The sequence below is a fragment of the Gymnogyps californianus genome, chromosome 7 (assembly GCF_018139145.2).
Source record: "Gymnogyps californianus isolate 813 chromosome 7, ASM1813914v2, whole genome shotgun sequence".
Classification (NCBI taxonomy): domain Eukaryota; kingdom Metazoa; phylum Chordata; class Aves; order Accipitriformes; family Cathartidae; genus Gymnogyps; species Gymnogyps californianus.
Window position 1 is genome coordinate 29008553 of NC_059477.1, and position 26888 is coordinate 29035440.

Here is a 26888-nt window from a genome sequence, read left to right on the forward strand (position 1 = left end):
TTCTAAGGATTTCTATCCTTCCCCATTCCGCTGAGAAACAGCTTTGAGAATCAAAAGTATAATTGGTATAATGACCTTCAAGACTGATGATTATATAAGTGTTTTTAAAATTCTCATGCACTAAAACTTGGAAGCCACTGAAAGAATATAAAAAATACACCACACATTTGGAAAGGCAATTATTAAAAGAGGTCCTCCATACTAAGAATAACACTTCTATTCATTTTTTAAAATATCAGTAATCTCACTAATTATTCTTTCTTTTTTAATTAGGCAACATAGCTAGAAATATATTAAATATTTATATTTTGTCTATATTAGGCATTAGAGAAACACCATTTTCAGACTTGGAATATTCCAGTACAGGCACTGGCAGTTAAAAAAAAAAAAAATCTGATAAAACTTGCTTCTTAATGAGAATGAAAACAAATAATTTTAAAGTTCTTTCCACAAGGTAAAAAAAGCCCTCTTTTTTTCAGCCTCTGAAGAATAAGTCCCTATTATGCTGAAATTACTGGGGGGGCTGGGAGGGAGGGAAGTTGTCCTGGTTTCAGCTGGGACAGAGTTAATTTTCTTCTTAGTAGCTGGTGCAGTGCTGGGTTTTGGATTTAGTGTGAGAATGATGTTGATAACACTCTGATGTTTTAGCTGTTGCTAAGTAGTGCTTACCCTAAATTAAGGATTTTCAGTTTCCCATGCTCTGCCAGCAAGCAGGTGTGCAAGAAGCTGGGAGGGAGCACAGCCAGGGCAGCTGACCTGAACTAGACAAAGGGGTATTCCATACCGTAGAATGTCATGCCCAGTATTGTAAACAGGGGGGAGTTGGCCAGGAGGGGCGGATCGCTGCTTGGGCATCGGTCAGTGGGTGGTGAGCAATTGCATTGTGCATCACTTGTCTTTTCTTGGGTTTTTTTCCTCTTTTTTTTTTTGTTATATTATTTTTCATTACAATTATTATTATTATATTATTATTATTATTATTCTCAGTAGTATATTTTATTTTAGTTTAGTTATTAAACTGCTCTTATCTCAACCCATGAGTTTTACCTTTTTTTTCCCCTCCTCCCCACCCCACTGGGAGGGGGGAGGGGGAAGCGGCTGCGTGGTGCTTAGTTGCTGGCTGGGGTTAAACCACGACAGAAGTCTACAAAGAGCGTATTTCCAACACTGTAAAGATGATGTCACAACAAAATTTCTGGGTTAGCACAAAGGCAAGAAAATATTATTTATCAGACAATTCTAATTGTATGGCTGTTTGTATTATATATTAAAAAAATAAAAGAACAAGGTCACCTCAGTTAAGTAGAAACATCAATTTCTACTTTATACATTAGTTAAGCAGAAAAAGTGAAAAAGTAATTGGTCCCTGTGTTCAGCCAAGGAAGAATTGTGGGGTAGACTTTTAGCCAGTGCATTTCTTTATCCTTACAATTCTGGGATCCCTGAAGAGGAAGGGCCCCAGTGACAGCAATAGGCTCCCAATCAGACCGTAAAGGAGAAATGCAGAAGAATACCCACATAACCGAAGAGATTACAGAACATGGGACCTTTGACAAATAGCCTAAGAAAATTAAAGGACATCAGGGTCCTCCTAAATTATCCAGGCCCCTGCATGATATCTGATTTTCCATCTCCCCACCCCTGCATTGCCAGTGTGCAAAGATCTAATTTTAATGTTGAAGAAAATTTCTGTTAACACAACCCTTTTTCAATAAAGTATCTCAGAAGTAACTTGTAGGGGCCTCTTTGCAGCTGATGGGTGTCAAGTAGTAGGAAACACCGAGTATATTAACCCAAAATGGGATACAAGTCTGCTAACCAAGGAGACAAGAAGAGGATCAGCAGAAATAAGAGATCCTTGGTTTCTGCTGATGCTGACTGAAGAAGTAATGAAAAAGGTCTTTATTTCCATCTTAGGTATTGAAGCTCTGGTCATTTACTATAGCTTTCTACCTCTCCTCATCTCCATTTCAGGTATCATGGTAATTGTCTCCTTTCTCCTCTTCTTCTTCCAAGGTGCTCACCAGTTTACTAGCATGTCTTGTCACTAAACCTGGTGTCTATATAACATCACGCTCCTTTGCTTAGCCAATACGCTATTAATGTTTAATATCTTAATAAAATCCCAGTCCTAGAGTGGTTTGCAATGATTTGTTTATAGCTTGCCTCCTCTTCTTACGTGCCGTTTCCACTAGCCACAAGCAAGAGGTTTCTAATTCTCTGTTCATGAGCTTCTCGCTACAGGAATAATCCAAAGTTTAGAAAGGGCTCAGAGCAAGATAGGTACAATCTTATAACAGTTATTGAAGACCTGAACACTCCAGGTCAAACCACCAGAGCTGATAACCTAGTTATTTGTTTGGATTAATCTAATCTAAGAGTGAATTAGTAGAAGTGACACACTTTTCAGCAGCAGGACAACCTGTCTTATTTTACAGTACATGATAGGACAGTAAGAGTACTCTTGTTAGCCAGTTCCCCAAAAATATTGGCTGTTAAGACAGCTAGAGCCATTCTCAGTTGTTCCAAAATGTACCAAACAACTGCAAAGAAGCTCACTAAGACTTGAGCTCTGGAAGCATATGGATTGAAGCACTACTTGTTCCATATTTATTTACAATTTGTAAAGGCACCTATTTATAGCTTCACATACCATAGAACACGATTTGCAAACAAGAATAATGAAACTTGGTCTACTGATATAAAGGAGTTGCTGGCTAAAATCCCCCATCTGAGAGGAAATGTCCACTATTTTCCACATTAGTCATCTTAGCATGCTGCCTCTAACATTTACTCTCTTAATAGATGCCTGGAAAACAATAGCTTTCTGGCTGTGGCAGACAAATCTGCTGGAGACAGTTGGAAGACATGTATGTTTTAGGTCCAGACTTCACCAACCAGAACCATGCCAACCCCTCTTTCCACTCCAATCGGTTAGGGCCAACACTATGGAGTCATACCCTATAGTCCCTGGCATGAAGCAGTGGAGAGACAAGATCGTACAGAAGATCTGGGATGTAGGAATGAGAAATCAAGGAACATTTCACAGCCTTCCTGTGCTAAATGGTTACAGGAAAGGTAAATTTTAGGCAACTTGCAAAAGAATAAGACTGGGAGGTCAGTGATGATGGCACAGACTGCAAATAACCACGTTTCTTGCAGTTTCCTGGGTCAGGGTGAACTGCTGCCAAATATCAAGCACAGAGAATTACTGAAGACATTGCTGATAGATATCATGTTAATATCAGCATTAAATTCTCTAGACTCCACCTTAATATTGCTTTACAGTTAACCAACTATAAAAGCACATTGTAAGGTCACAGAATTCAGTTAGCTTAAGGCTAACTCAAGTATCTCAACGCTAAAGGGTAATTTGCAATCTAAGTATATCCATTTTATTCAGGCATAAATCCATACAGAGTGCACTTAGCAAAAACAGATATACTGACACTTTGAATTATCTTCCCAACGGGACAACTGCCCTGGCGATATCAAGAAAGACAGATTTCCTGAGAACATGCTCAGGAGGCCAGGTTTGCGGCCAGCTCAGAAAGCTAAACCAGAATTAGAGGCAAATTAGTAACATCCAAACAACATCTCAGAATCAGGCAGTCTTAAATCAGAACAGCCCTAAATACAACAAATGGGTAATGGTTGCCTCTTCAAAACCTGTAATAGCATAGCTCTCATAGGAAAAGTGATGAAAACCTCTGAAAAACCTTGCTTCCCTGCAGCAAGACTGAATTGGTTCCTTCATTCCTACTTGAAAGTAGCAATTGGCTTTTTTTTCTTCTTTGCTTCTTAGAATAAAGGTGATGGAAAAGAAAATAATCCACAGATACTGTTTAACACCTATTTGCCTGGCTATAATTACTGTGCATAGAGGAGGTTAAATATATCTGGATACTAGTATAGCAGGAAGCATTATAACAATACAAACAGAAGTTCATTCTCTAATCCAAGTGAACAATGTGGGACTTCTCATCGCTACAGGTAGAATTTTGCTCTGGCCTTGCTTGGAGGGCGTTAGGACTAGGAGCTAAAAGATGCTTTAGAATAAATTAGCACAACTATAAATCTGACAAGAAGATTAATATTCTAACTATGTTCACGATAATTAACTCACCAAAACAGTTCCACAATCATTATCCAGCTAGGGTGGAAATGGGGAAGTTTACAGCACTCCTGTAGATTTATAAGCCAATTAAGATTGGCTAGATTTCATTACAAAAGCTTCTGGTTCAGCAAAAGCTCGCACATGCAAGTAAGAATTTTCCTGAGGAAAGGGGATGCAAGGGATCTTTATCACCTCTATTGAACACTTTTCCTACTCCCCTGAGAATTACCTACTCCTAATGCATCCTCAGCCTCCTGTCAACTCTCCAGCCCTCGCACAGCACCCTCGCACTGGCAAGAAGTGGGACTGACACTGTGGCACTTCTCCATGGGGGAAGCTCTGCTCTGTACCTTGCATGACCCAGGTGTCATGGTCCAACACCAGAGATGCACTTCCTATTTTGTGATCCAGCTTTGGGGTTAGGGCTCACAGTCCCCCTTCCACCTGAAGCCATCTTCTCCCTTCCATGTGCAGTTGACAGCAGATATGTAAGAAGCCTCACCAACTAATAGTCAACTCCAAACTTCTGCTTAATACATGCAAGTATGTGCATGTGTTTGCACAGAGTATGAAGTATCTCCTTGCTATCTATGCCATTTTTCCCCTTCATTGGCTTTCTGCACAGATACATTGTTCTAATATAACAGCCTTCTCTGCCGCTGTCAGAGCAGTCTCCCTTTATCTCCAATTCCACAACTTCCCCTTCTCCTTTCAAAACTTTGTATAAAGAACATCTCTTTTCTCCTTTTTTTTGCATACATCTATGCCTGCTCCATCCCCTTTCCTTTGTGTCTTCCTGCATAATTGCATTTTTCAGCTTTGTAAAGTATTTTTCAATATAGATAGCATAAAAATTGCTATCTAAAATGAAATAGCATTGTATCACAGCCCACACTTTTGTCCCAGTAATATACACAATTTGGACTGACTCAAGCTGTGGTGTGTATGCAGGTAAAGTAAATTCTGAATTATTCAACACTTAAAAACACTGAAAAATCATTTACTTGTTACAAGCAATGAGATTTATGTTTTATGTCTCCCAATCAATAGCTAGTGTGTCCACACACAGCTGATTTATCCATATTGAAAATATAATTATAAGTCTAGTTTGCTCTGAACCACAGAGTCCTTTTGTAACAAGATTATTTAAATACAAATGGGGTTGGAAAATTGGTTTTAAATGGCTAATCTGTCTTGTCTTCAATTCCAGCTGCAGAATTTACTAACATCATAAACACGGGCTGAGTGAAAATGTAAGAGGTTTTCTGATTCTCCTCGCGATCTGTCTATGCAGCGCTCATTAACGGTGAAGTTGATGGGAGCTGTATGCATGCCATGAGAGGAGGATAATAAGCCTTGTAATCTCTATAAAGAGAAAGGGATTTTTACTAGCGATATGTCATATATACTGGTGTGCAAACGTCTGTCTTACTGGCAGCCCAACGAAGAATTTATGTACCCAGGTCTCAGATACAGTGAAGGACACATATGCCATATGGGTGGACAAAACGCATACCCAGATGGCTGGAAACAACTCCGGAGCACCACTTGCAATATGGAGTATCAGACATTTGTGAAGACATGATTAGGAAAAGTTTCATCTGGGCAGATTTACTCAGGGATTATGAAAGGAGCTACTACCTTCCTGCTGTCTCCACCAAATGTGGCCGATGGCCCATGACATGCAGCGGGGAACGGCTGTGCCAGTGCATCCTCCTCCAAGAGAGCACTGCAGTACAGCCAGCTGGGACTATGCCGTAACTTTGTCTCTGAGTCATGCAGATGGGCTGGGAGAAATTGCAGTTCAGACCTGACGGGCTGAGTAGAGATTAAGGATTTCTGCCAGTTTTAGTTTAACAGACATAGTGGAGAAGAAATTTCAAGACCCTGTTTTCCTTTGCTGGAAAGCAAACAAATTAAAACGAAGTGAAACCTCAAATTTCTACTTGAAATCAAATGCTTGCTTTGAAAGCCAGGTACTTCTTACACCCTTCTTTTCAGCAATTCAGTATATCGTTATTCTATCAAATGGTTCTCCACATAGTTATATTGCCTTCAGAAAACAAACAAATTCACCAGACTATCTAGGTCCCTTATACTGATACATAATCTCCCCTTTCAACAGCTGCAAATGAATGATAAGTTGTCACCAATGAGCAATTGGTGTGAGACATTCAGTAATATCCATACAGCAAAGCACAAACTTCCAGCTAGTTTTACGAAAGTAGAAGCTGTATCAGTGAACCTGACAGGTCCAGTGCATATCAATATTTTATACTGATACAGTAGATGTCATTCTAATGATCTCCAGGCAATAATGATTTAGATTTTACAGCCCCCTCTGAGCTATAAGTCAGTGTTGACCACCTCTTAAGTTAGGAAAAGCACAGCTTTCTGAAACAAAAAGCAATAAAGTAGGTAAACTTCTAGCCCTTTTAGCTATACACAAAAATTTAAAAAGGAAATCTTAAAAAGCTTGAAGTCCTGAGGGACGTAGAGAGTACTAAAATCCTGTCCTAAGGACAGAGAAAAAAAGCTTCAAAGTTAAAGCCTGCGGGGGGGATGTGTTTCCCACCCAACCGTCTGAGATTTCTGAAGTGGTGCGTTTTCCACAATAACTTACATTTTTAACCCCTCCACCTCCTGTGGATAGGAGGTAACCTGGTAACTTGCCACCTTGCCCTGACATAGGAGACTCCTACCTTGAATCCTGCTTTGACAGACCACCCTGCCCACCCCAAAAAAAGAATGGCAGAATGTGCTGGTTTTGGCTGGAATAGAGTTAATTTTCTTCACAGTAGCTACTATGGAACTATGTTTTGGATTTGTGCTGAAAACAGTGTTGATAATGCAGGGATGTTTTAGTTACTGCTGAGCAGTGCTTACACAGAGTCAAGGCCTTTTCTGCTTCTCACACCACCCCACCAGCGAGTAGGCTGGGGGTGCACAAGAAGTTGGGAGGGGACACAGCCAGGACAGCTGACCCCAACTGACCAAAGGGATATTCCATACCATATGATGTCATGCTCAGCAAAAAAACCTAGGGGGAAGGTTGGCTGGGGGGCCGCTGCTCGGGGACTGGCTGGGCATCGGTGGGTTGGTGGTGAGCAATTGTTTTCATTTGCATCACTTGTCTTTCTTGGGTTTTATTTCTCTCTCTTTGTTATGTTTCTTTTCAATAGAATTTATTATTATTATTTTATTTTATTTCAATTATTAAACTGTTTTTGTCTCAACCCACAGGTTTTCTCACTTTTACCCTTCCAGTTCTCTTCCCCCGATCCTGCTGGGAGGGGAGTGAGAGAGTGGCTGTGTGGTGCTTAGTTGCTGGCTGGGATTAAACCACAACAGTCCAGGTGTTTGGGAGCTTCACCTTGTTCCAGTGCAGTCTGTATCAATCCATGACAAATGGTAGAACTGTGTTTCCACCCCTGGGGCAGTGAATTCCAGGTATACTGGATACTCCTCCATGCGAAAGGAAACCGTGGCCTGCACTGCGCTGCCAGAGGGATCGAGAAAAATGCGTTGGCGATATCAATTGTTGCATACTATTTGGCAGCCTTTGACTCCAGTTCATATTGGAGTTCCGGCATGTCTGGTACAGCAGCACTCAGTGGCAGTGTGACTTTGTTCAGGCCTCAATAGTCCACTGTTAGCCTCCACTCTCCGTTAGATTTTTTGCACTGGCCATATGGGACTATTAAAGAGTGAGGGACTATTAAAGAGTGAATGAGTCTTACTGGTCACTCCTTGACTCTCCAGTTGCTGGATCAGCTTATGGGTGGGAACCAGGGAGTCTCAAATGGTGCGATATTATTGCCGGTGCACTGTCATGGTAGCAGTTCGCACCTGCTGTTCTTTAACCCGCAGCAACCCCACCACAGACAGATCCTCTGAGAGACCAGGCAAGCTAGACAGCTGTTTAATCTTCTCCGTACTCAAGGCAGCTATACCAAAAGCCCACCGGTACCCTTTTGGGTCTCTGAAGTACCCTCTCCTGAGGTAGTCTATGCCAAGGATACATGGAGCCTCTGGACCAGTCACAATAGGATGCTTTTGCTGCTCATTCCCAGTTAAGCTTACTTCAGCCTCCAACACAGACAGTTCTTGGGATCCTCCTGTCACTCCAGAAATACAGATAGATTCTTCCTCTTTGTAATTGGGTGGTGTTAGAGTGCACTGTGCACCGGTGTCCACTAGAACTTTATACTCCTGTGGGGCTGATGTGCCAGGCCATTGAATCCACACAGTCCAGTAAACCCAGTTGTCCCTTTCCTCCACATGGCTGAAGGCAAGGCCCCTCTCTTCCTGGTCGGAGTCTTCATTACTTGATTTTTGTAACTGCAAAACAGAAGTCCCTTCATCAGGGTCAAAAGTATAATCAGCCCTTCTACTCTGCCCAACAGACAGTGGAGCAGTAATTTTCCTGGATGGATGCTTTTGGCTGTTGTTTTTCCTTGCAGTTCCTATACCCTAACTTCTAGTCTCCAGGTAGGTTCACCATCCCACTTCCTCATGTCCTCCCCCTGGTCACACAGGAAGAACCACAGGGTTGCACATGGTGCGTGCCACCGGTACCCTTTCCCTTGAACAGAAAAAAGCTGACTCTTAGTAGCTGAGGCCTTGGTTGGAGCGTGTGAGGAAGACCTACCCTTCTCAGCTTGCTCGGACATTTTTTCGGTCAGTCTGTGCACAGCCAAGACACAAGCCCACATGGAGGAAGCAAGATTATCTTTGTACTCTCAGAGCTGTCTGGCCAGTTCATCTATAGCTGGTGCCTCCATGTCTGTCCAGCTCATTATCGCCAGGGTGTATGACGTCGGTGCATTTCATACAAACTTCTGCCATATGGACCGCGTGCACCAGATTTCACCTGGGTCTTTGGATGCCTGGTCGTTATCCACGTTGTTATAGATCACCTCCAACACAGCTAATTCCCTCAGATACTGGATACCTCCCTCAATGTTGGTCCATTTGCTTTGGGAATTTGCAAGTTCTTCCTTGAAAGGATACCTGTCCTTCACACTTGACAGGAGTCTCCTCCAAAGACTAAGGACTCCTGCCTTTTTTCCAATCCCTTTGTCAACGGCCTTATCCTTAGCAAGGGATCCTAGCTGCCGGGCTTCCTTACCCTCTAATTCCTGGCTACTGGCCCCAATATCCTGGCATTGGAGGAACCAGCTGAGAATTAGCTCACCTGGTTGATGGCTAAAATCTTTTTGCATGTCTCACAGCTCACTTAGGGATAGGGATTGGGTGGTTTCTGTCTCATTTATGATTTCAGTCTCTTCCTCCTCCTGTTCTTGTGACTGCTGTGCTGCAGAATAGGCTGCCTCTTCTGATTCTTTCTCCTGCTCCCTCTTAGGAGAAGCTTCTTCATCCCTTACTAAATGACCTGACTTCTGCTTCTATTGTTTCTTTTTAGTTATAGGGGTGACTGATATAGTGTCTGGTTTAGCCATAGTATCTGTTGGTATGTTTTCCCTCTCTTCTCCCTGAGGGTGCTGCATAATATCGAGCAGTGTTTGGTAGATGCTGGCCAGGGCCCAGCAGAGTACGGTAAGTTGTGCCTCTTTGAAATAGCCACGACATTTTTTTTTTTCCCCAAACATTCTATCACTTCATCAGGATCCTGTAGTTGTTTGGGAGTGAAGTTCCAGGCCACTGGAGGTGAGAAATTCTCTAGATTCCTGCTCATATTCTCCAACATGCCATGCCACCCATGACCATACTCTCACGGAGCCTGGGTCATATTCCTAAATTGCTTGTTAGCCTTAGACAAAACCGAAGCAATATTCCTAAGAAATGCCCATAGAAGTATTTTAACTACCCAAGGATGTTCAAGATACCGAGAAGTTATTGTAACGAGGGAGAAAACATCACAGAAGAATGTAGCAAAGGTGCCATTCTGTATTTCCTCCACAAAAGACCTCTCAGAGGAAGAAGTATAATTGTTAATTGTTTCCATAAGATGGTACCCGAAGTACAGTAATGGCTTCAGTACAAAGCCCAAATACTAGATTAAGCTCAAGGTCAGTGTTTTAACAACAAATTTCCCAGGCAAAACATCACTAATCGCTACAGAGCACAGCAAACTGCAAAAGCCAACACCAATCTTTAACACGTACAGGAAAAAAAAGAGCATGGCGCAGATCAGATAAACTAATATCGAGAACAGATCAATCAATATCGTGACCCACAACTGTTAACAGATATAAATCCCTTCTAATACACTCTGGTCAATCTGTTATTAACTCAAACCCTTTGAGCCCCACGTTGGGTGCCAAAAAGGACTGTTGTGGTTTAATCCCAGCCGGCAACTAAGAATGAAGAAAATTAACTCTACCCCAGCTAAAACCAGCACAGATACAGATTCCTAAGGGTGAAACTACCAATCTTGTGACAGATTGGTACAGTGTACACTGTCACAGATTGTGACAGGGGAGGCTACCCTGGGGTGCTGCTTTCCTGTCCCTGTGAAATGGTCCACTCTACTGCCTTCCCTTAAGTCAAGGGCAACAGTTCACTCCTAGAGGTGTGCGATGCAGAACTTCCCTTACAGCTATTTAACAGGCAGATGTTTAGGACAAGCACCATGTTGTGCTTGTCCTCATTTCATCCAAGGGTCTGACTTTTATAGAAAAACCTTCAATTTACGGCTGGACAGCACACTTCTATTTTTCTTCTTAGTTAGAAAAAAGCCTATTTATTGGATTACTGGCAATTAAACAGAAACACTGCAAAATTTGAAATTGTAATTCTATACACGCTTTTGAAAGCCTCTTTGGCTTTCCTCTTTGTGCTCTGAATGGCTCTCAAGATCTAATTTAATTCAGTGAAACAAATCCAAAAGTGCCAGGAAAAAGAATCAACTTTCTTTTTAGTTAGAATAAAAATTGTACAGAAGGAATTCTTGATCTTCATTAATTCCATGGGCAGGCATACAAGCTCCTAGGTGTTAATGAGACTTGCCAGTTTAGGTGGACTGTAGAGTCTAATGAAATGTCAAATGAGCCCAGTTTGGATTTTCACTGTCAGATACATTCCAACAGCAAAGTTTGGCGATGCATCTTAACAATCCCTTCAAGCCCTCTGCCTGGGGACATGGAGCAAATCGTTCTTCTGGACTGGAATTATGTTACTGGCTCACATGGTCAGTGTGACTTGTAGAAACTAATGTGAGGGGAAAAATATCCAAATCCTTCCCAAGTGTTACCTTTTCCACATCCAAATTCTATTTTATTTTTCCTCAATTACATACAAAACTATCATCTGTAGCCTATGGTGGTTTCCATTACAAAAATTACCCCTCCAGAAAGCAAGCTTCCAGATCTACTGAAGCTTTAGAACTTGTGTCAGGGTCTGCTCTGAATCAACTTCATGCCTGACCACTTAGTAAAACAAGAGATTTCAGGTTCTTCATAAATCCTAATTCACTGTTAAATGCCTGCTGGGCTTGTTCTTATTCTTGTGCGCAATATTAGGTACCAGGTCAGAAACTCACAAAATTGGATCCTTAGGGCATGAAGATTTGCTATGGTAAATTCTACGTGTTATCTTTTCAAGTTTCCCTTTAAGAAGAAAAATTTACAAAAGAAAATAAAAGGTCAATGGTTTCCAAAAAGGAAAGGACTGAAAAGTTAGACATGTAATAAAAAATTAATTTGTCTTAATATAAAATTTTAACAAGGCACATAATATTTTCAGGGAAGGAAGCACTTAATGACACCAAGTCTGTAAAAATATCTCAGTTCTGGATTTCTGAGTCCCAAAGGTGGAAGTCCAAAGCCAGATTAAATGTTCACTATATTCAGTCCAGAACGAAATTCCACTGTTTTTAATCATTAAAAAAAAAAAAAAAGGAAAAAAAAAGGTATAAGTATCTGGAGCAAAGACAGCCTAATGTAACTTTATAAGTGACAGGTGAAGCAAAGCCACACTTGACAACTTTATGACCATCTTTAGGCCAAAGTTGCCTTTCTAAAGGAAGAAGGATTTCATTAGCTTTCCCTAAATCAAACCATGATAAAACAAAGACAGTGGCAATGCAATGGATTTTAAAACTGCAGAAGTTAACCTTCCTGTACACGCATCCCCACTGCTTGCAACATGCTCAGGAAAAAATTAAGCAGCCCTTCTCCCCTCTTCCTGCTGCACCACAACTGTCCTCATTCACAGTCATTATGTTCTGGAAGCAAAATCTGCTTTTGCAACACAGCATTTAACCGAGGTGTTAACCAAAGAAAAACGTAAGAAAGACAAAACCAGAAGTCTACTTGGTCACCCTTAAAATGTTCCCTTTTATTTTCATGAAGAATGTTTCATTTACCACCACATACTGTCATGCTACCAGGGCTATTGATCCTCAGAACTACAGAATATAGCACAGAGAGGATGCTACCATTCATTAACAATTCACTACCAATTCACATTTTCCATATGACAGGAAGACTTTTAAACTTCTCCATCCACACCTGAGGTGGCACTGCTACCTCAGGCAGTCCTGCTGACAGCACCTGGCATGGCCACACATTGAACTTGTGACACAGCAAGCATCAAGTCTATATTAAAATTTTAGGAAAAGCCTTGAGCACTTTTATTGTATCTGCTAAATCATCCCATAACTCATGCTGCAGCTCCAGTCTTCTCCAGCCGAGGAGCAATTTACCACCCACCTCCCCCAGCATGAGCTCTGTTGTTCTTGCCAGCAAGCGTGCATAAGACACTGAGTTAATTTTTTTATTTCCTGGAGAAAGTATGTAGGTGATTAGCCCTATTTACCCTGATGTGCCTGAATCAAAGCCAACCAAGCACAGAAGCATGCAGGTCATTTTGAGTGCCCTGAGCATCCTCATAGTCTGAAAAACAATGTAGTCCTGAGGGCCTAAAGTTGTTTTACACAGTCGGTGACATAACCCATTTAGATCAAAACACCCTGTAGAGTCACTTGGGTCTGCTCTCTCACCACTACAGCACTCCTCTGATCTGACACCGAAGCTGTTTCTCCAAATGCCAAAATGAGCCCGAACCAGAAAGATCTGGGGCCAAAGGCATCTGCAACTCAGACCTACCCAGATGGTGTCGTCTTGTCTGTACTGTTTCCAGTTGCGGCCAGTGTCGCTGAACATCAGCGTGTAGCTGGTTACCCAGTCTGAGCTCCCATACCTGCCCTGGGTAGCGACCGCAACAATCTCCACTCTGTCTCCCAGATCAACCTGGAGCCACTGCTGCTTGTTTGAGTTCAGTGGGGACCAGCCACCAGCTCCTGAAAGAGATTGGATAAAGATAATTTAGATGACAATGACAGCACAAGAAATTATACTTGAGAAAGAACCATGTTGTTATTTCAGGTCATCACAGAGGAGTCTACTTCCTGAACATACAGCTGTTTGTTCATATTTTTGTATTAGGAAATATGCTACATGAGGTGTGCTTCCTTAAGGTTTTCTTAATTAACCTAAAGTTCATAAGGAATTTTTAATTTCTAAGAAATTTTAAGGAAATTTATTCTTTGTCAGCTGGACAAATGTCGGTGAGGTTGGCACATCCTCAGTGACAAAAAAATATCTATCCCCTCCTCACATGTTTGTGCAAATGTGGGAATGCTGATTTCTAACTTCTAATTTGCTTTGACATTTTCTTTTTTGCTATGTTTTGAAAGACGTGCAAAAATGTTAGTTATCTTGATTTGAGCCCTATTAAGTATTTGAAAGAACAGTTTAATTACAGGTTGTAAATGCACTTCAGATAATATGTTGTAAAGCTAGAGACCATTTGATTGAACAACTAAGAAGACTGCCTTCACGCTGGAAAGTAGCCTCTTCCTTACACAAGGTCCTTGTTAAGTGAACATGTATTTTCTCTTAAACAAAAGAACAAACAAGATCTTCATAAGGACAAACACAAGCTGCAAATTATCCATTTCCATGATCCACTTCTCCATTCAGGAATGGAGACTTCTGAAGTCACGATCACATGGAAGCTGATAGCTTTTAACTCGTGTTTGTTCTTTAAAAGTAAAAATATGTACTATCCCTTGAATTCTTTTAGAGGTTAAACAGGCCCGTGGTAACGCCAAGCCAATGAAACACAGAACTAAAACCACTGCTTGAATTTCACCACTTCACTCTCTACAATAAATGTGAGCTTATGGTTAAAAGACAAATCCTTCCAGACTGGAATATGTTATTTTATGTTCTCTTGCTTTCTTTTACACCCTTAAATTATAAGCTATGTTTATTTTCTTTTAACTTATTTCTACTTGCACACATTTATTCGCCGTATACACCCAGCGTTCACTTCAGCCTTACAAATAAGTGAACAATGCAGCGGTGAAGAACGCAGAAGCCATTAACAAAATATCCAAAGCAGCAAATTTTCAGGCTGTCACTGCTTCTGCAACCCATCATCTTGTTTGTTTTGCCATTATTAGTGAAGTTTACAAAAGCACTTCTGTGTGATTACAGTGAACACAATCACAGTGGGAAGGAAAGGGGGAAATACAGAGTTGAGACTAAAGCATTAACAATTCTCATGTAAACTACAAGAATGATTCCAAATATGCGTTTCCAAACAAAAAGCATCACTAAACTTTGGTTATAAAGCTGGATTTACCTTAATATTTTAATCTTATTAACCGATCTGTCTCAATTCTGCTCCATGAAAAGTTTATTGAGGTGAACTGAGTTGAAAAATCAATAAATGTGGTTTATATCAAATAACTCAATTTCAATAACGTTGTCCTTTAAAAAATTTCTTGATTTTCCTGGACCGCATTGTATTTTCCAACTCACAACTGAAATTCCTTTGTCTAAGAATAGGTGTTAGAATTTTCATTATTTACAGTTCATTAAGATAGGATTTAGTCCTAATTCCTGAAACAAAAGTGTGTTTATTCTGTAGCTAGAATTGAGTATCATCCCTGCTCCCCTGGATGACTCAGTCTTCATTCCTCTACGAGAACTCTCCAGGGAAAACAGTTTGCAACCAAACCAATGCATACTGCTTGCTAGTGCCATGCTTTATTTTACCTTTTTCAATCACAATAGAAGTCTTCATCATCATTGTGATTATTTTACCTGCCTTAAATAGAATACTCTCCCCTATGAGCATACCATGGAAGACCTAATGAGAATATTAGGAATTTCATCACTCAATTCGTCTCTGACTACTTCGTAGCTCTCTTTTAACTCCATAGCTTATATAAGACTATAGTACTTCCCATTAAAAATCCTAACAATGTTTCTTCTCCCCCCCCGCCCTTTTTTAAAATTTTAAATGCCATATAAAGAGTATTTCTGTCTGGCTTTTAAAATGCAAACTATATAACTGTGTTCAAAAGACAACAAGCTGCATGTTTCTTCTACATGGAATTGTGACTAATGTACACAGGAGTCAAAGGAAAACTTCCTTTGGATTGTAATATCCAGTATCTGAAATAGACTCTGAACACAATAGTTGCTGCTTCGTTTACAGTTTTATTCTAGGAGCTGGCAGGACATAGAAATCCAGTTCAGAAGTTCTGGCAGGTCTGTGGCACAAAACACTGGCTTCAACACTCCAAAGACCTTATTCTAGTTTTCAGTAAATATTAAAAGAAAGGTAGGCATTTTCATCGTTCCTTTATTGTCTTTCTACAACATAAACAGCAACAACTAGACGGAGGAAAATCACTTATAACAAGTAATTTGTTTGATGAGTTTCCCATTAAAAAAAAAAAAAAAAAGTCTTTGCTTTCTCTGTTGGAGTTTATACATGAGTCCTTAAGCCAAGCTTATTACCACAGGTACTTTCCAGTAGTTTGTTAAACATCATAACTAGCATCTACTCTATGTAGTTTATGCTCTCTCCCTTCTGCTGCTACAAGTGCCAGAAAGGTGATATGCTTCCCACAAAAGCATTTGGCTTTACTATGCACTGCTATTTTCCAGTTTGAGCACGGCACAACAGGCTTATATTTTCGAAGTCAGTCAAACAAGCGATACACACTGAATGGAAAGTTGGGAGATCTGTGGTGAATTTGAGCTCTCAAATCACAGATTACACGGCATCTCTGAACTGCATATCTCTTCACATGAGCACATTTGTCTGTTGGGAATGTCACTCTTTAGATGTAAGCACTGCATGATACAGCAGTGACACCTGCTCGTAGCATCACCTCTCCAGAAGCTGGTCTTGCAAGAGAGATGTTATTGGTCTTGCAAGAGAGATGTTATTGGTTACAGACCATATCTTTACAGAACAGCAGCTGCTTCATACACCTTTTCCCATGGGGAAAAAACCCACTGTATTTCCCTCTCCCAAACCTTCCACCATTGCCATTTCCACAGATGGACAGTAATTCTACTGACTTGTACGAACGGCAGTTAAAATCCCTGCAACAGCAAAGCTGCGTTGGCTGTGTGACTGAGGGCAGAACGAAGGTTTTTCCCATTGGGCCTCTCTCACTTCTGCTAGGAAAGCAAACATGTAACTTCTGCTTACTTTTGTGGGTATCCCAAATCCTCAAATACTGCTGTGAGTGCCAAAAATCAATAAATGTTATTTTTCCTCCAAATTTGCACTGTTATACAGAGCAGGTGGCACAAGGGATACTGGCATCTTTTTCCAGCACAATTGGTGTCTGCACGTTTCTTTTATGCACATCATAGTGTGTCAACACCCCACCCCATGCTTTTTTTAGTAAATACCGAAAAAGCACATCCAAAGTATAGCAACTATTTTACAGCTGTTTGCTGCTCTACCCAACAGTGACGCTCACCCTAAGGAATGTTTGTCAAGGCAGGCCCAAGACAAGAGACAAGAATGTAGGATGTGAAGGCTGTAATAGGCAACAAGGGCTACTGAAGACACAATATTTACAGGACATCAACTCCTTTGAACAGATACAAGCGTAACCCTGACACCATTTTCCTGCAGCTGGGCACAAGGAAATTGAAGAGGACCATACACCTTTTATTAATAGTGTGGCATAAACATAAAACAGACAAAATGTGGCTCTCATTACACTTGCCAGATCTGTACATTTGTTTTTAGGTAATCTGGAAAGTACTAATGTATGAAGATGCCACATCGCCTCTCTCACAAGAAAACAAGAGAGAGAGGATGCTCAATTGTGCTGGTTTTGGCTGGGATAGAGTTAATTTTCTTCATAGTAGCCAGTATGGGCTATGTTTTGGATTTGTGCTGAAAACAGTGTTGATAATACAGGGATGTTTTCGTTACTGCTGAGCAGTGCTGACACAGAGGCAAGGCCTTTTCTGCTTCTCACCCCACCCCACCAGCGAGTAGGCTGGGGGTGCACAAGAAGTTGGGAGGGGACACAGCTGGGACAGCTGACCCCAACTGACCAAAGGGATATCCCATACCATATGATGTCATGCTCAGCATATAAAGCTGGGGGAAGAAGAAGGAAGGGGGGGACATTCCAAATGATGGCATTTGTCTTCCCAAGTAACCGTTACGCGTGATGGAGCCCTGCTTTCCTGGAGATGGCTGAACACCTGCCTGCCGATGGGAAATAGTGAATGAATTCCTTGTTTTTGCTTTGCTTTGCTTGTGCGTGCAGCTTTTGCTTTACCTATTAAACTGTCTTTATCTCAACCCTCGAGTTTTCTCACTTTTACTCTTCTGATTCTCTCCCCCATCCCACTGGGGGAGAGTGAGTGAGTGGCTGTGTGGTGCTTAGTTGCCAGCTGGGGTTAAACCATGACATCAATGAAGTCACAAGTTTGGTGCTTTACAACATCATGTCTGAGGGGCATACAATTTCCCCATTCTGCCCACCAGATTCCCACTGGCATTGATAGGACTCTGCACATTGCGCTATACCGTCATTCCTCACAGTTCACACATTTCACATTTTCTGTGGATCATTTCAAGGGAGAGGTTCAACATGGTATGGAGAAAATGCCCTAGTGGAAAAACAGTGCCACAGGAATCTGATATATTGCTCATATTCTCCAGAGGAGAACAAAGATCAGATGGTTTCTCAGAGACCCATATGACTCCAAAAAAATATGATCAAATACTTTTTTTCTTTTTCAGACCATTTGTATATTTTGCTGTAATTGCTCCAAAAATTGCATTTAAGCCCAGTGTTATGCAGTCAATGCTCCTTGAAGTTCCACAGGGCTGCTCAGGATGCCCGTACTTATTTGTAGTTTATTAATACAAAGCAAAGGGAATGCTTGTTTCCACCCTACAGTGCCTTACAAACAGCTCAACTGGCTTTATATTGTTCTACAAACTCTCGGACTTCCTGCTGCAACTAAGTGCTTCCCTGCTGCAGAATTCTACTTTAATGCCCAGATCAAACACTTCCTGGCCATAAAACAAATTCTTTTTGACATTATATAAGTTTTATATTCCCATACATAATTGCATATACTGACTACTCAGGTTGAGAGCTAATAGAGAACTGAAAAAGCTTAGTTGATACAGTCATATTGTAGCAATTTTCTTATTCTTTTTCATTATTTATTTACTGTAAACAAAAAAAGCCGATTAATCCCTCTCATGGGTAAGTAGTATTTTTCATACCTCAGAATCATATTTATCAGAATTATACTAACTGCTTTACTACTACCAGTACGGATTTATCAGCATTTTAATTGAGCGCTTTCAGTAGTTCACACAAAGCTTTACTCATGGGTAGTTTGTGTGTTTGGGTTTTTTTAATGGCACATTTCACTGCTGCAGGCCTTTTTTTAAACAACAGCCTTTTAGTTATTGTTACCTATTACTGAATCAACTTGATGAATTAGAACTTTCTATAGAAGTAGGTCTGGATTGTATTTTATAAATTCATCTTCACCTGTTGCATTCATATTTACATTAACAAATATATTTATCTGGCTTTCTACCTGGAGGCACTGTTACTTGCAGCACTGTCTTATGAATTACAAAGCTAAGCCAACTCATCAAAACACTCCAACATTATTAGAAAGCCATGGCACAGTCCTTGTTAGTGAGTATTATTTCTTGTAAAGATATCTACTGTTTGCATTCAAGTGTCAGCCAAAGAAAGTTCCTTCAGCCACTGCTTGCTCCTCCAACCCAAGATGAAGTACCCGTATCAATTCTGCTGGCACTACATCTGCACATTTCTACAAAAGTCTGTGCAACAAAAGAATTAAGCAAGGTAGAGTTTAGCTTCTAGGTCCCTGTGTCAGGCTTAGTTCGTCAGTTATCGTGTAAGCCTTCAAAACATGAAATAAAAGTTGCTGAAACAACTTCCTTGCTTAGGGCTCAGTTTCAATACTCTGTCTTCCTGTTCCCATGATTTGTGCCAAAGGACAGCATGGACCTTACCGATGCGACACTGTATGTCTAAAAAACTAGAATACTTTACCCCCCACTACATGGCAAAACTACTCTAGCACAGCTAAATAAGACCTATTATATTTTCTGCCCTTAAATTGCAATCATTGTAATTTTATTTTAGATATTGTTAATATCACTTTAAAATACAGTACAGCCAGAGCTTGACTTGCAATAATATTGACTTTGAATCTCTTCCTCTTTTCTGCAGATAAAATTAGTCATTAGACCCATTTGCAAAATCACGTAAGCACGTCTATTCACTGTCCCAGCTAGCAGTTGGAGATAATGGCAGGGCAAACTCAAATATCATGCTCAATGTTTACAGGTTTCTTTATGTTAAGCAACTACCGTATGACCTTTTACTTGCTGAGGAACTCTGGTTCAGGAGTTTAAATATGATATAGTAACTGCCATCTAACACTTCTCTAATGACCTAGCAACTCCTTATTAGTGCCAAGCATCTAAGAGAGCCCTTTACTGTCTTTCTATAGATTTATCAAATGGTGTTTGATTAAAACAGACATTTCAGAGGTTAAGTAGGGAAATTCTCATTTATTTTCAATTAAAATATCTTTTCTAGTAGTATACTTTCTAGTGTTTCTTATAATGAAAATCATATGTAATGTGATAATACAGGGCTTTCTTCTTTTAGAGGTCTAACTTGGGAATAAGATGGGAGTCAACAACCCAAGTTTGCAATGCAGTGTCAAATGATGTCCTAGATACTGCCAACTTCTCTTTTCTGGTACCAGGTTTGATCCTAATAATTCACCTTGTGTGTGAACTCATTATCTGGGCCTCAAACATTCTTCATTGCAAATGTCTGCAAAGTTTTTTTCATTCATTTTCACTATTTCTGTAGAGTTGTGTATCATTGAATTCCACTGGAACTTTAATATCTAATTGCTACTAGCTTTAATACACACCTACATTTTAGAATAGTGCCTCAAGCCTAATGACCTTCAAGCTCTAAAGATTTTCGGAACTCTTCAAAAGCAAAAAGACCTATCTGAACTTCCTTCAAGATGTTTCTACAAGAGAAGTGGAGAGCTTCAAATTTAGTAGAAGTTTTCTATAATAAAGGAAGGAATTGCTCCTAAATAGAGCGCTCTCAGAAGCATAAATTAACAGTTCTATTCAACCTGGGTCTGAATGCACTGCATACAAACAGCATAAAAAGTTATTCTTTGTAAACGTGATTAAAAAGAATAGTTTAGGCATTTCATACTGCAACCTTACCATCTCGCCTGTTGAGCTTTGCAAAGCTGGGACTGTGGGTACTGAAGAGCTCAGAGGAACTGGTAAGGGCTGTTGAAGGTAAGGGAGATACCAATGCATCATCACAATTATCTAAAAAAAAAAGCAAAAAACAAAACATACAGAGGTCATCACATGAACAACAAATATGCCAGCTGGTGCTATCTCAAGGTGGTGTTTGTTTCTACTTAGTAGACAGAGACTGGAGAAAGAGCACACTTGTGCTAGAATTCACGTGCAAGACTGAAATTTACCCTCCAGAATGACAGTCTGGTGGGATGGCAACTGGATGGGAGCTGTTGTTAAGACATCGAATACTTGAAAACTGGAAAATGTTCTCCTTTCAGTGAATGAAATTTGATGATCTACCCTCCAGTTAAAGAGGGTAGTGAATCTTGTTGCAAAAGCCAATAGAAGAATGTAGTAATGCCCTGGCAGACTTTAGAGAACACCCTAGCTGTTGTGTTCAGTAAAGTCTCTCCACAGAGCAGATACATAATGTAGGAGTTACAACTTCATACTTCAGTATAGTAGTGACACACAGGGATATGCCACCTGGCCTTTTGCAACATGTAAAAGCATGTCCCGTGCTTCACAAGAGTCCTATGCTGCATTGTGATTACAAAACCTGAACACTTCCTTCATTTCTTCCCCAAGCTCACACACATATACATGGCCAAATTAGTTTTGTTCGCTCAAATGAGTAGTCTACTATGTCTTTCCCCTCTTACTTTCACATCCTTACATGAGGACAGATGGGCTAGGCTAACACTCAAGTTGAATTTTTGAGCCCATAATGTTTGAATAAGGATGAAATTAGGTAAAGTAAGTTTGCTCATTACAATGCTGTCACATACGCACTCAAGAACATAGTGCGGGGTTTCAGTAGGGAATAATAATAATAATAAAACCCTCTCATTTTTAATTGAATCTCCCATGGAGCAAACATGGATCTAATTACTGGAAAAGTCCTGCAGGTTAGCAGGATCTCAGGCACCACAGTGTTCTCGCACTCACAGAGTAAATATACAATTTACAAAGATGCTGGGCGGGGGGGGAGGAGGTAGTGCATTAATGATATTTCAGGGCTACAAAAGACAAGGAATAAAAGCAAAAATTGCTTTATAGTTATGACAGCAAATTTAGACTGTTCCAAAACTGGGTGATATCTTTCCCATAATGAACCAGATTACATTAAAATATTTCTCATCTCTTTCTACAATGATTCTATAGAACAGCCCAGATACTTTTGTAATCAAAATCCAGCTCCATATGAAAAATCAGTGTAATCAATATAATTCATATCAGTGCATTGACTGATGGACCTCAAAAAGAAAACTTAAGTATGAAATCCTTTCTGTCTTTTCAGTTACCATCAGCAAAAAGGCCTAACAACATCTGCAAGTTAAACAAATTAAGGGCAAGTATGCCACTGATGTTTTGACCACGAGGATAATTAGCCAACAAAACAATTACCAAGGTCCTGGACAGATTCTCTATCACTGACAGACTTTGAGTCTCAAAGAGAACTTCTGACTGCAATGCAGAAAGGTCTGTGGAGTGCCATGCCCCCTAGTACGGCATGAGGTCAGGCCATAATTGTTCTGTCTGGACTTAAAAAAAAAATCTGTAAATTAAAATGAGGCTCTTAAATTCGCTGTCACTTGTGACCTGAAGAGTGATTTAAACAAAGATCTGAAATGGTAAGTACATTGGGGCACCAGATTCACCCAAACTTCTGCGTTCTATAAAGCCCAGCGGAAGGGTTGGGAACCTCTCAAAAAGAGGTTCAAGGACTTAGCAACAGATCTACATGACTATTCAGCAACACTTAAAACCTGAAGCTGAAAATGACTAAATGCAGAGATTCCAATTTAAATAGTGTCTAGACTGCTGGGTCTCTTCAGTTCCCTGTGGTTGCCCCTGGACCACGAGAGAACTCAGCACATCAGTCTGTGATCCACAAGTTGTTCATGACAAGAATGACAGTGGCAATCCCTGGGTTCTCACTGTTCCCCAAGTGTGCGGTTGGATACCTATGGGACACCAAGTGTCTCAGCACAGCAGCAAGTGTAAACCATTTCAGAGCAATGCATTTAAGGTTTTCCCTGTGATCTCTGGAGGCTCTGGCCTGGGAAGTGACAATTAGCTCTTCTAACTACCAGATGCTTTGTCTACATTTCCACATCCTTTGCTTCTGTTCCCAGACATACTCATGTGCTACAGCATTACAACATAATTTTCACACCAAATTCTGGGATCCTTATCTGGTTTTCCTCTACAAAAAAACCCACTACTGCCAGGAATCCTTCCCTGAGTTCGTATCTATCTATAAAAACATGTAATTATAAGGCTTCAGGATTTAGGACAGCATTAACAATTTGAAGATAGTTCTGAAAGCACCAGGACCAATACAGTCCAACTCCCAATAGATAAGAGAGTAATGATTGATTGACTTTTGAGTGCAAGCAGGAATTTCCTCCAAGTGAAGTTAATTTTTGAATGGATACTCTGACGAGATGCAATGTCACTCTTCTGCCCTTCCCTCAGTCAAAACTAACCTTGCAAAATTGAAGGTTGCACCTGACAGCTCTACATGCACAGACCTACAATGCAGGACATGGCACAGCTTTTACACGCCAAATGAAATTTCAAAGTACAGTAGAGTGCTTGGGATGCATCAGTCAACTTGTACATGCACAACAATCCAGATCATACGTAGAATAGCCCTGATGTATTCCTTGTCAGAGACACTACACATACGAACTGTACAGATTTGAGATTGATAACTCTTTGTAAAACTTAGCTGAAATAGGCCACAGGGTTCAAAAAGGTAGGATGTGCACATACAGTGAGGATCATCCCATTAGGCCCTGCTTCCATGAGAAGGCAGAATTGAAAAAAAAAAAAACAAAACCAACTATAAAACCCAAACAAACCACCCAACACACACCTCAAGATTACAAAATTCTCTAAGAAAGGATATTGTTATCATATTTCCTTTTGTGATGGGTGCAGACAAGAAAGAGATGAAACGTTTTGTGCTTATGGAAGGTCAGAGAAGACCCATGGTAAAACCAAAAGCAAAGCCAATGTATCCTGATTCCCATCATAGAATCCCAGCACACACATTTCAAGAGACTTCATGTCCCTCACTTGGTGTGACAGACACAGACCTTTATTCCAGGTGCTCCCACATTTCTAGTTGCTGACCCTACTCCTTTTGCTTTGGCAGTTGGTCTGTTAGAACAAGAACTTTGCTTCTTTGAGTCAACTGCATTATATGTCTATTAAAAACGTTTTTAACAAAGAAAAAAATCTACACCATTTAAAACATCTGGACACTCAAAGGAAAGCATTTACTAGCCAGTTGTTTTCTCCTATGTTTCCTTGCTGACCAGATAATTGGGGGGGGGGGGGGGGGGGGGGGGGCGGCGGGGGGAATCATGAAAAAAAAAGTGTCTAATTGTACCTATAAGCCGTCTTCTTCATGCAAATCACATAACAATACTGATATGTTGACTTGCATTTGAGAAATGGGTGCTGACCTTGACTATGCTGACGTCTGAGAAACAGGCAATTATGGATAGCATTTACAGTGTCATGTGTATTATTAGAACTGTCATCAGCAATCTTGCTTCTGAAATGAAGAAAAATATCCGTATCAACTTGATTTTTCTGATTTTTATTCACTTTTGATTTTTAGAAAATAATGATAAATTAACAAAAAACAAATGAGAAACTCACCAACCTATTATGAAGTTGTTTGGTTTATTGGTTTTGATTCCTTTCTTGTAGCTTTAATTGCCCTCCAAGTAAAACTAAGGAAATCTTCTCTCCCCCTTTCCCCATGTATTTTAATTTTGTCCAGAATCATTTCTTTTAAAACACAAATATAAATGTTATAAGTTCAAAAGCATCCAAGTGAGATTCAAAGACTAAAACTCTTGGGCTCCTTTGAAACATAGCAAATAATACCAGCTTTAGCTAATAGTCCATAAAACAGTGAACTTCAGAAAAGGCCTTTTACCCAAATATCTGGTTAAGCTCTATATTTTGTGAAGGCCTTCAACACCTGTGACAAATAAAAAAAATAACTGAGAAAAATGTACCCAAGTCCTAGAGAGACAGGATTTCAAATGCTTCTGAAGCACAACAGGCTTCTGAAACACGTTACCAAACACATATTCTGAAACACATATTACCAAAATTGAGTTTGCATAGCAATCAGAGATTCAGCCCAACTTTACCAGTTCTTCTAGTACATGTTTTACATCAGTGTTGGTAGGCATGACATGATCCAGTTTATAACTTTCTTCAAGCTTGAGATAACGTTCAGTGGCAGCAACCGATGTAAATTTAGAAGATTTCTTATTAGTGGACACTGAAGATATTTAAAAAACCATAAACCCCCCAAACCCATCATGATCACACTAATGTTTCTTTCACCCTGTCTTTTGAAGAGGATCAGTCCCTGGAATGTGGGCATGGTTGTTACCAGCCATGACTGAGATGTGTTAACAAACCTGTCCTGCTGCTATTTCCCTTGTCCACTTGAAGAGTCAGTGGGACAAAACACATTGATTTCCACTTGTGAAGGCCATCCAGAAAGGTCACTAACATTTCCTTAATGAAAGCTTTGATGAAGAGGACACGATCAGTGAAAGATCACCAATCCCTGGGCTCCATAGATTTCCCATACATCAGATTTGAACTGCTTTTAGTAGCGCTGTACCCTCAAAGAGACAAATGTGCAGAAAATCTTTGACTGTGAAGCCTGCATTACTTCTACATGGTAGTATATTGTTAGTCAAGATCTCGTATCGGTATCATAAGTAGTACCATACTTACGCCAACAATCTCATATCACCGTAAATGGAAAGTATTTGACAAGCCACAGTAAGACTGGCCCATGCTGCAGCTACTCTATTAGTGACCATAAGCATCATGAAATAGTTATAAATACCGCAAGACAGCAGTACCCAGAGTAGGAACATGGGACTAGTATCGCTCAACAATGCAACTGAAGGAAGGGCAGGGAACAGGACCCAGCATGCAAACTATTAACAGAGCAAAAATTGCCTCCTCTTTGCAAAATATGCAGATTGGAGAAGATGAGAAAGAAGAGAAAATTATAAGTCAGAAACTGGTGTGGGTAGGTCTCACAATGGAGTTCAAAAGACGAATTCAGAAGAGGATAAGTGACATGTCTCTTGCATCATCCCACGGTAATAAAAGGCTTTTTAAGGGAAGATAACTGCCTCTCATAGGTGCTCCTCTTTAAGTACACAGGGCCTGGCACATCAGCAAAGAGCTCCTGAATTAGACCTTGCTCATACATCTCTGCTGAACCAGATAAAAGTTGTGCAATGAGGGCAGGAATGCTTGTGACCAGCTGTGCAAACCCTTGCGTGAACCACAATCCCTGAGCTTCAGAGGTAGTTTAACAAGGGCTTCACAGAATCACACAGACCTTTTGTCCACGGCTTGCTATTTAAATGTAGATATATCTATTTTATAGTAAACATGAAGGAGATGTCAGGGTAAATCGGAGGCCTTGTAGCTTCCTCTTGGAGGCCTCGCTTGGAACTTAAAGGTATTTTATTTAAGTGGGGCTTTTGTTGCCAAGATATAATTTTATTCTTTATTAAAATACCAGCAGAGTTACAGATGGTGCTGAAGTTAAATTGTGTGCATCATTTTGATTGCAATTGTAAATAGTCTCCGTACTGGGATTTGAAGTTGAAAAGATTCACTGGTATTTATAGGCTAGATAAAATTCCTCTTAGCATTACCCACTTAATGGCATACTTTGTTTTAAAGATGTAAACCATGCATTTTGTACCATGCCTCTGACAGTGCTCAGGAGTGACAACTGATGCCTTCCACTTCATCTGTTTTTCTCCTGCCTTCTGTAGCTACAATTCTCCTTTGTAAAGACAAGAAATAAATATTTGGACTTACCATGGAAATTAACCTTCCACCTTTACAGTCCAATGAGGTGTATGTGTATGGAAGAAGGAGGAGCTTCTGTGAGGGGAAAAGAAAATACACACAGAAGACACAGGAAATGTAGTAACACAGAGTATGGCTACAGATTTGGAAGAGATTGAAAGATTATTTCCACATCAAGAGTCCCTGCACAAAGCATCTCACCAGGACTACCACATACTACTAGGTTCTACTACCA

At 40.3% G+C, this 26888-nt stretch overlaps 1 protein-coding gene across 1 annotated transcript in view; it reads right to left on the reverse strand.

Annotated features, from left to right (window-relative positions):
• The window catches only part of CNTNAP5 (contactin associated protein family member 5), a 295463-nt gene that overhangs the window by 202551 nt on the left and 66024 nt on the right, over positions 1-26888 (reverse strand). The window contains exons 2-3 of the mRNA XM_050899801.1: positions 20681-20791; positions 13189-13382 (exon numbers count right to left, since the gene is read on the reverse strand). Of these exons, the coding sequence (XP_050755758.1) occupies positions 13189-13382; positions 20681-20791 (305 nt within the window). The remainder of the gene's footprint in view (positions 1-13188; positions 13383-20680; positions 20792-26888) is intronic.